The sequence below is a fragment of the Gavia stellata genome, chromosome 21 (assembly GCF_030936135.1).
Source record: "Gavia stellata isolate bGavSte3 chromosome 21, bGavSte3.hap2, whole genome shotgun sequence".
Taxonomy (NCBI): Eukaryota; Metazoa; Chordata; class Aves; order Gaviiformes; family Gaviidae; genus Gavia; species Gavia stellata.
This window is the reverse complement of record NC_082614.1, coordinates 4,947,183-4,957,659: the sequence shown is the minus strand read 5'-3', so window position 1 is coordinate 4,957,659 and position 10,477 is coordinate 4,947,183. Positions and strand designations below refer to the sequence as shown.

Below are 10,477 nucleotides of genomic sequence, written 5' to 3'. Positions count from 1 at the left end.
GAATTAGGAAGTGTGACGCCGTGTCCTCTCTCCAGTGCCGCAGCAAGCAAAAGAAAGAGAGGTAGAGGAAAAAAGACTGAGCCTTGCAATCAACCGTCACCCTGACGATGTGTCAGTCAAACACCCTGCAGGGACCAGATCTGCACACAGGGAAATGGTGAGATGCTATAAAGCTTTATCTAACCCTCCACCCTCTTGCTACAACCTCCACAAAGTTAAAATTCATGTCCGGAGGCTGCGTTCAGGAAACGGCAGCAGCAGCAGCTGTGCCGGGGACCAGCACCCGCCACTGGAGAGTCCAGGCCCGGCTGGCTCTGCCGGTGGTACACCAAATAGGAGAACTCGTTTCAGGTACTGTTCAGTATTTTCTGCTTTGCAGGAATGGTGACTGAAGGGAGAAACGAGGGAGGGAAGATGGGAGGGTTTCTGGGCAGAAGGAGCGACAGCCATCTGCAAAGCTTTTGTTTGGCCTAATTACTATAAAGCTCCTTATGCATTGAATTGGCGGAGAAGGGCATGCTGTTAGATGACAAGGGGAATGAGGAGGCTTTCATTCCTTTCCTTCCTCCTCTCCATCACTAGGAGAATAGAAAAATTAGTGAGGGACTGCTCTGAAACCAGGCCAAGGCAGCAAGAAGCCCAGGGGCTCTGGAGCGAGCTGCCAGGATGCAGCTCTGCAGGGATTGGTCCATGAGCGACTGCAGTGAAGGGGGGGAGAGCAGCAGGAGGGGGAGTGGGACCTCCGTGCTTTATGCTGGCAGCCCGGCTCCCGGCCCACCAGCCCTGGAGCAAACCATGGGCTGGTGGGTGGTAAGGATGGAAGGAAGAATGTGAAGTGTCCCTTCTTATTCCAGTATTGAGTCAGTCCCACCTCCTGCTGAGAAAGCCGGCTTTACCTCTGCTGAGACAGCACTTGATCTCCTCAGGGTTTTTTGGGTTTTTTTTCCCTTGCATTGTGGCACACAGATAATTATCTGGTTTTTATTTATTAATTCTTGGGGGGAAAGAAGTTGTGTTCACTGCAGAAAAGAATCTCTTGAGCCAAAAGCACCATCTTGCATCCCAAAGTGGTGACAGTTGTACCTGCCTGCATGATATTTTAATTCTGATCCAAGTTTTGCAAAGAATATGTTGGCAAGAAAATTTCCTTTTAATTTCCCAGCTTCTTTCCATCTTGGAAAGACATACACAGTTTTTTATAGTTCATCCTTCATATCATATAATCTAGTGAGAGAGAGGGCTGTTCAGAGCAGCCAGACCGTACCACTTCCAGTTTGTGTGCGCACATGGCTGTATCCTGGTTGCAGGCATACTGCCTTCAGCAGTGTGGGGAGAGCAGTCTCTTAGCCAGGATTTAAGTCAGTGCCTAGAGGACTTGAATATTTTGCCCTCAGGTAGGCAGACTTTCATTTGATAATGTGACCTCAGAAATGCCAGTGTTTTCTTCACGAGTAGAAGCCAAATAAGTAAATGGGGACCTGAAAGGTCTCTCATCCAGACCTCCTGCAAGGGTCTGAACTGAGGCCCATGATGTCCTCTGCTAATAAGATGAGCAGCTTTTCTCTCGGTGAGTTACAAGTTCAACTTCTGCCCATGGCCATTTGTGCAAAATAAGTTTGCTCTCAGGCGGGACATCTACATCACAAAAAAAATCATAGATGCAGTTGGTTATGAGGCAGAGGAGTTGGTTATTGAGCTATAGAGACTAGATCATCCCACAGCACTAGCAGTATTGGCTTTGTCCACACGTTCTCTGTTCAGAACCAGGGTACCCAGTGAAGGTTTTAGGACCTGGAAAGATGTCTTTTGGAATCAGTTATCTGAAAATTGTATTCATTAACTCGGGAGTGCTACTCCTGTTGTTTCTCAAGTAAGTGCTAGTTTCCCGAAGTTTGTGAATGACCAAGAGGTCTGTGTAAATTTGACTCCAAGGCACAATCTAGTCAAGATGCCTTCAACACATGAACTCTCTAAGGGATCTCAGTTTCTTAGGGTTCAAGGATTTCTTTCATCAGAGTATCACTTCTTTCCTTAATATTGCCCCTCCATACAATTCTTAGTGAAGTCCCAGCATCACAGATTCCTAGCTTTCAGAATATTGTTTGCTCTCCACTGTGGCTGTCCAACAGCTGGAGCAGTCACAAGAAACGTTTTCTGGGGATGTAATCTTCTGGTATTTGGAAGAAGAACCTTTGTTCTTTGTTATTTCCACTGTAAACTATCATGTTATGTTGTTAGTTGGATGAACCAGCTGTGACTTTGTTTTCAAATGTCACCTACAAGTGATCTTGCCTTTAATTTTTGAGGGTGTCATTCATAAAACGTGACCTGTGAGAGTGAGCACCATTTTTTGGACAGAGGATTTCTCTTCCTTATTTTTGAGGTAAACTGGTTTTCTGTTTTGGAAAGGGGAAGAACTGACCAAAATAAAGGACTGAAGACTTGCAGAGTCAATGTTTAAGTGAAGATTAGCAGGAATAAATCATACCCAGCTGTCAGAAGCTGGTGGTTCTGAAGCTGAGATGGCTGACCCTCTTATGTTGTGTATGTAATCTTTCAGGTTGCAATTTCCCCAGCTGGCCCTGAGGCGAAGGTTGGGCCAGCTAAGCTGTATGTCTAGGCCTGCTCTGAAACTCCGTTCTTGGCCTCTGACTATTCTCTATTACCTTCTGCCTTTCGGTGCTCTTAAACCCTTGACCAGAGTGGGATGGAGGCCTATGAGCAGGGTAAGTGCGAGCAGGTCTCTCTTGCGCTTCGTGTATGTTAGCTGTTTTATATCGAAGGGAGCTGGCAGCAACTGGGTGGAGAGATCCTTAATACAGAACAGGCTGATGATCACTAGTATGAAAGCAGAGAGATGCAATTCGTGTTTCCCTTTAGTTTTTACTGTTCATAATTGTGTTGACTAATCGCTTCACAGACAAGTGATTTTTTTCAGTAGCCGAGAACTTTTGTCCTCTAACAGTCAAAGGTCTACCCAAGGAAAATCACCAGCGACTTTTGAATTAATTCAGTCACTCAAAGTAGCGGGGCTGGGATAAGGCAGACCAAACCGCTTCTCTGGTTCCCTTTCCTGGCCACATTGACATGGTCTCTTGCTTTTTGTCATTTTTGCAGAGAGGGGGTTTGTTCCTCAAGTTCATTGAGCATTTGTAACCCAGCCTGTCCAAATGATATGCAAATCTCTGCTCTGCCACTGTTGAGAGCAAGGTGGAGGAGGCCTTGCACATGGTTGTTCTTGACACAGACCATGCAATTTCAGAATGCAACAACCACACAAATATTTTGATTGAAAACTGCAACAAAATTGCCATTCTTAAGTTCAGTTTCATTGAGCAGCTGTTATGTTTGATCCCATCAGCTTGAAAACCAGGCTCTTTTGAAGAGAAGGGGCTACTAGGGAATATCACTTTGACAATTCTTGTGATTCTACAGTTGTAACTGCATATTCTCAGTGTTTGTGGAAAACTGAGCAAAATTGATTTTAGAAATTAACACTGTATAAGGCATGTCAAATAAAATGGCTAAACATTTTTTTTGTCAGTACTTCAGCTTATATTACCTAAGGTGCTGTTGATTCAGAAGTTTTGATCTGAAGTAAGACTAGGTTGGTGTTTTCTTTCTGAAATATCACTGTATTTTAATGTGGTGCAGGATGGCGATTTGTGACTGAAATCTTAATTCACTGTATTTGGTAGGCTGGACAGGCTCTCAGCCAGTGTGTGCTTCTGTTTGTGTTTATGGCTGTATTTTGCAAGACTTAATTACGAAGGATATGATTAATATTGAGAATATATGATGACTCTCACTAAGAAGAAAACCCAAACTTTTAGTTGGGAGTTAAATGTAGCTGAGCTGCACTGTTTAAAAAAATTGTACCAGATTCAGGAGATAATTACTTCTTTTGCAAAACTGGTTTCAGAGGGTTCAGTTCCCTTGGTCCACACACCCCCAACCCCCTGATTACATCATGGTCATACCAGCTCTTTGGCTGATACTAAGTACCACAAACCCCCGAAGAGTTACCTGCTGGAATGACCAAGAGCAAGATGCTGTCATCTGTCCAGATACATCACCAGCATATTCCTCTCGCCAACTGTGGTTCATTTGTTTTTCTTGCTACTAAAACTTATGCTTTGGTTTAAGTCCAAAGGTGTATTTCTACAGGAATAAAGGCACTTTACTCTTTCAATTAGCGACTCCCTTTGTTGTGAGAGAAGGAGAAAGGCTGGCGTAAGTTTATACCAGTGTAGCTGCATCCACATGGGTATGTTTCTTCGATTGTAGAAGTACCATTAAAGCAGTACAATACTGGGATGTGGAAAACGCCCTCATTAGTAAGATGCATCTGAGAAGCACGTCGTCAAACACTGAGAAATTATTTTTCAGTCAATTTTCATTTGGTTATTCACAAAAATGAATACATTGGTAATGTTAAACCCTTCTGGTGAGTGTTCTACTAGAATATGTGAAATGTCTTTTTCTCTGTAAGCCTTACATTGGGCAGTTTCCACTAACTTGAATGTGGAGCGTAAGCCCACAGGGGAGTGGAGTTTCTGGCTTCAGTATAAGGTTATAGTAAGTTTCACCCTGTCCCTCATCTGCTCTCATCAGAATGGAGGGAGTGAGGATGAAGTGCAGTGTTGATTTTATTCCCTACCCCCCCACCCCACCCCCCCGACTTAAAGGCTACTTTGTGTGTGGTGTAACCCACTGAATTCAAGGGAGCTGTTAACAGGAACAGTTTAATCCTTTCTGGTTTATGGGGAGAAGTAAGAGAAAGCCCATCAGTGGGAAGAACTGACTGACGTGGTACAATTCTTTCTGTAGGTGGCTCTGTACAAATCAGTACCAACTCGACTGCTCTCGCGAGCCTGGGGTCGCCTGAACCAGGTGGAGCTGCCTACATGGCTCCGGAAGCCTGTTTACAGCCTGTACATCTGGACATTTGGAGTGAACATGAAGGAGGCAGCTGTTGAAGATCTGCATCACTATAGAAACCTCAGCGAATTCTTCCGCAGGAAGCTGAAACCGCAAGCGCGCCCAGTCTGCTGTTTGCACAGTGTGGTGAGTAAAAGGAAATGAAGGCTTTATGCTACACTACCAGCTTCCCTTCAGCTCCACACACCCCCCCCCCCAAAGGAACGTGTCTCCTTTATGAGGAATGAATGAACTCCTAATGTGTTTAATTTGTTTTCTCTTCGCTGTAGATTAGTCCCTCTGATGGAAAGATCCTTAATTTCGGACAGGTGAAAAACTGTGAAGTGGAGCAAGTAAAAGGGGTTACTTATTCTCTGGAGTCTTTCTTGGGACCTCGCATTTCCACAGAGGAACTGCATTTTAGCCAGGGTGAGTTCTGCATCAGTTCTGCATTTATTCTGCTCTGCTCTTTCAGTGTTCTCAGAGATCATGAGAAAAGAGCTTACGTGTTTGGTTTTTCCCCCCCGCCCCTTTCATGCATTGTCAGGAACAAAAGCAGGTCTGATTTTTGTTTTGTTTTATTTGGGGATAAACCTGTCACTGTTGCAGTTCTTCTCTTTCTCACCAACAGCTTTATATAGTGTCTTGCCTGGTTCATTCTGATTATCTGAATTTAATTGCTTGGTTCCTACAATTGACTCCAAGATCTGCTACTATACTGAGGCTGCAGCACTCCTGCTGTCAGACTGAAACGTGCCCAAGCACCTGGTTAGCAAAAATTGTATAAGCTACTCAGTAACAAGATTTATGCTCAAGCACTATACTTCTGAGGAGTTGTGCTATTACTGCTCTGCTGCACCTCCAGCACTGTCTCCAAGGCCTTGAGTTTTGATGAAAGCAACACATTGTGCTAAACTGGCAAGGGGACTGGAGAGACTGAGTTCTGCAAACAGTAGGGTTATTTTCAACATGGGCACAAATTCAACTAATGTATTTTAGAAAACTAGGGACTATTCACAGATTCTGTTCTTGAAAGGGTAGTTTTAAGAAAAATTCTGCTTCACTGCATTTCAGTTTCTGCTCTTCTGTTTAGGGAAGGGCAAACTCCAAAATTAAGGTATTTCCAAAATTATTAAAACAATACAGGATCTCATTTTGTTGTAAAGGGAAAAGAACACTTTGAAATACTGGATTCCTAGACGAAGTGTATCTATTTGTAGTCTCAACAATACATGTGGACTAGATTTAGTCCTCTGCTGTTACTACTGGTTCTAATGTAGACTGCTCGGCTATGGTAGGTGACTGACTGCATGAAGAGTATCTTTAACCCCTTTCTTTCCATGGTTTCTTTGCAGCCCCACCTGGTAACTCTTTTCAGCAACAACTAGTCACAAAGGAGGGAAATGAGCTCTATCATTGTGTAATCTACCTTGCACCAGGGGATTATCACTGCTTCCACTCACCCACTGACTGGAGAGTGTCACACCGACGTCATTTCCCAGGTAGGTTTCTGTTCCTAGAAAACAAATGCAGAGCGGCTATGGAGGGAAGCACTGGTATGGGCCATTGCTGGACGGGACACGCTAGTGGAGCAGTTGTACAGTTTCGTGATGGATAATGGGACAAAAGTGATTTGTCACAAATGGTAATGGGTTTTATGGTAGTATAGTTTAGCAGAACAAATCACATAAATGGCAAAAACTGCAATACTGTATTCAAGCTGTTTTAATTCTTTGAAATAACTGTTGATGCATGCTCACCTGACTTGTTCCCAACCACAACTTGTTCAGTTTGCAACTGAAATTGCTAAATCTTGCTAAATTACTGTAAGGACTATGTAGGGATTTAAATCTGTGAGGTTCTTCTGTAATAAACTTCATTTTTTAACTGATTTGTATTATTAGTATTTCCTGGTCAGTTCTAGCTAGCTACTTGGGTTTCAGCCACACTTTTAGTAACCACTTGTATGCATTTACCAAAGAGAACTGGAAGGGGCTGCTCTCATGCACTGGATAGTTAACCAGTGAAACCTGTTCTTAAGCTGTAAAACGTTTCTTTAGCTTCCTTTTAGTAGCCTGTAGCCTTTTGTTAGATGGATCTTACGTGCTTATTAGAAGGCTTCTTTCAATCCTATCTATCATGGCAGAGACAAGGGACTAACTCCGCCTTTGTCCTTACCCTCTCTTAAGGGCGTATCAGATGACAATTAACCATTTAGATGGCATTACAGTACTGCTACAAAACAGACAACTTGACTATTTTCACACTATTGCAGGCTCTCTGATGTCTGTGAATCCTGGAGTTGCTCGCTGGATCAAAGAACTGTTCTGCCACAATGAACGGGTTGTCCTTACAGGTGACTGGAAACACGGCTTTTTCTCTTTAACAGCTGTAGGAGCAACAAACGTGGGCTCTATCCGCATCTACTTTGACCAGGTGAGCAAGATAGTAGTAGACAGCTTTCTGGGTTTGATGGGTGAGGTTGGTACAGTATAATAAAAGAAAATTACAAAAAAAAATTTTAAGAATCTTATTACCCTGAAATTACAGTGTTTCACAATATTGATATTCCACACTGACTTAGTATATTCTAAGACTGATTTAAAGGGAGTCATCTCCAGTATAGACTGTTTAATATTCCTGTTGCACTTTTGAATTCTAAGTATGTTCCTGCATTGAAAATGCCTGGATAGCCACAGTCTACAGCTGTGCTAATGAACACAGAGTACTGAAACGCTTAAGTAACAGTGTCTTCCTTCTCTGTACAGGACTTGCATACCAACAGTCCACGTTACTCTAAAGGTTCCTACAATGACTTCAGCTTCATATCTAACAACAACAAGGAGGGAATCCCCATGAGGAAAGGAGAACATTTAGGGGAATTTAACTTAGGTTCTACGATTGTACTGATCTTCGAGGCACCCAAGGACTTCAAATTCCACCTCAAAGCCGGACAGAAAATCCGCTTTGGAGAAGCGCTGGGCTCTCTATAGAAACTCTCTCAGCAAGAAGGCTTTCTATACAAAGGGACTCTTACTACACCACTGAGTGTTTCACTTAACATGTATGTATCACTCAGCTGGACCTGGGTGAGGAAAACAGATGTCACTGCTATGTTAAACTTGAGAGTATTTGGTCTATATTTACATGCTGCTGAATGCAGAAAGAGAATTCAATGACCATGTATGTATCAGGTACAGCTGCCTTTGAAGATCTTGACTATAGAAGTTTCTGTTCCACCCTGTGCCTGTAGTCTTTCATGTTCTCCCCTCAATGTGCCACTGAATAATGTTCTTAGAGCCTGTAAGTCTCTCTTAAGCCTTCCTAGGCTGTGCAGGTGCAATGGGGAAGGGTGGAGGTAGAGATTAGCTGTATTTAAAGGGACAGTGACAGGTTCAGTCAGACCTTGTACCTGCAATATCTTTTTTTCAGACCTTGAGTAACGAATGGTTCCGATTTATTTTATTCTAAGACACTCTGCTGAAGTTCCTAGATAAAGGCAGCCTGTGAATGCATAGAGCACCAAACAGTTAAATGGGCTAGTATGGCTTCACAGTCCAAACTAAGCAAGATGTACAACAGACAATAAATCACACTTATCCAGGTTTTCTACTGTTGGACAACTTTAATTCTTTTACCTGACATTGTCCCTTTAAAAATAGACGTTGCACTGTATTTTAAACCTGAAAACACTGTGTCTACATTCCATAGGATGAAACTGGTCATCTTGGGATTTAAAAAAAAAAAAAAAAAGCAAGCAAGCAGACAAAGCTGTGTGGTTTTATTTTGCTATTCCAGGCCTTAAAGATCTTGTTTGTATGAGAGACAGTTACTTCACCTCTTGGATTAAGGAGTTAGAGGACATGGGAATGTTTTTCTTGTGTGATGCAATGAGATGGCAGCCAAAATATGTTTTTTACTTTCTGCTATGTATCATCATCATTGTTGCTTTGTCACTAAATTCTTGAAGAATTAATTCCTCTACTTACAGAACAGTTTCAGATACTTCAGGACCAATTTTTATTGCACGGAGTGAAATACCCTATGCACTGACTGTAGAAAAATATTACAGCTCTTTCTTTGAAGCAATCCCAAGTAGCCTCCCAGGTGCCAACCTGGCCATCCTAAAATGGACTGGCAACAATTTCATCTTATCCAAAATATAAAAACCCCACACACCTGCTCTGACTTCTGCCCTCATACTTAATGCTAGGAATGTGCTGGGGGCTGAAAGCTCTGTGCTGAAGCTTCATCCCACAGCAAAACATTAGAGCCTCTTTGTAACTTCATGTCAAGAAGAGTTAAAATCTAACACCTTGGATCTGTTGAATGTGGCACTACATGGCACTAACAGAAACTGGCACCAAAGTGAAGAAGAGGAACTGAGTTTTAAAGCAATGTATCAATTGTTTTTGAGAATAAACTGTTTCAAGTCCAGGCATTCAAACATTTAGAACTGACTTTGCTGTCCAGAGGTGGGAGTGGACATGCTTATGAAACCTGCCTTTCTACTCTCTGAAAGATTTCTCATATTACTTCCTTGCTTGAGCTTTGGGTGTTTTTTCTGCTACTTCAAGGAGATGGTAGGCTTTGACCAGCTCTGATTTCCTAAAGAAAAACTTACCTTCTTTGTATGCACTGCAGAAAACAATAGAATATAATTTTGTTGTACAAATGTCCAGTTTGCCAAGTCCTGTATGCTTAGCTTGTCATCAGGAAAGAAGGGATGATAAACTGCCTCTTAAGTGATGTAGCCCAACCATGACTCCGATGATGGTGGCTGCTTGGGTGACAAGCAGGAGAAAATTCATTTGGCTCCGAGAGTCAATGTTTCCTCACTTTACACAGGGAGGAGTTTGAAAGCTTGAAGTGGCTCTCAGCCACCTATCTTGTTAAACTTCTTGGCATTAGCAAGTTTACTCCTGCAGCAGTATATTACCGTATACAGGTTATAGAAATGTGCACTTTTTTAAACCACTGAGAGTGAGAAAAGACTAAGGCAAACATCAACCTCAAGAGGATAAAGCAATGACTAGCCTTTTGACTAATCTTCAACGTCATGTTAACAGTAGAAAGCAAATTTGTTCCAGTGGATGAGAGAAAAGACAACTGCATCTTTTTCCCCTTTTCCACTGGGGCCTATGGCATCCAGACACAGCCAAAGCACCTTTAAGCTTTAATTTCTTCCTACTCAGCATCATTATCCACAGTATCTGAAGGTTACTGTTGGCCTAGTAATAGACGACAGGTTACCTGATGTTTGCTTTGTTAAAAATCTAAGAAGGAGAGGATTCAGCATGCAAGTGGCTGTTTTTGTGATGGTGGTCTTAATACTGTGCAGAGCTAGCTGATTAACAAACATTACTTGTTATGCAGTGGTCAACAATGCACCCTGGAAGTGAAAGCAAAGTTCCTAGAGGGTACTGATAATGCTGTGAATTTCTCCTGCATGGAGAATCCATTTAATTCTTCAACTGTATCAGTAGCACGGTATTTTTGTATGTCAAAGTGTATGACTTACTGACATTAATTCATTTAATTGCAAACATTTTGAAAT

At 42.4% G+C, this 10,477-nt stretch overlaps 1 protein-coding gene across 1 annotated transcript; it reads left to right on the top strand.

Moving 5' to 3' along the window:
• The first annotated feature begins 25 nt into the window (after positions 1–25).
• On the top strand, positions 26–10,393 carry LOC104257574 (phosphatidylserine decarboxylase proenzyme, mitochondrial). The gene is made up of 7 exons (XM_059827689.1): positions 26–351; positions 2,561–2,726; positions 4,831–5,067; positions 5,211–5,349; positions 6,276–6,422; positions 7,196–7,356; positions 7,689–10,393. Exons 1-7 carry the CDS (start codon positions 155–157, stop codon positions 7,911–7,913), a joined length of 1,272 nt encoding a protein of 423 aa, XP_059683672.1. The 5' UTR covers positions 26–154; the 3' UTR covers positions 7,914–10,393.
• Positions 10,394–10,477: the final 84 nt, after the last annotated feature.

Bases quoted from the DNA above. Each gene is read 5' to 3' on its own strand.
- LOC104257574 (XM_059827689.1), top strand. From the start codon at position 155: ATGGTGAGATGCTATAAAGCTTTATCTAACCCTCCACCCTCTTGCTAC. The intron at 5,068-5,210 runs GTGAGTAAAAGG...TCTTCGCTGTAG, and splicing joins TCTGCTGTTTGCACAGTGTG to ATTAGTCCCTCTGATGGAAA. The intron at 6,423-7,195 runs GTAGGTTTCTGT...ACACTATTGCAG, and splicing joins ACACCGACGTCATTTCCCAG to GCTCTCTGATGTCTGTGAAT.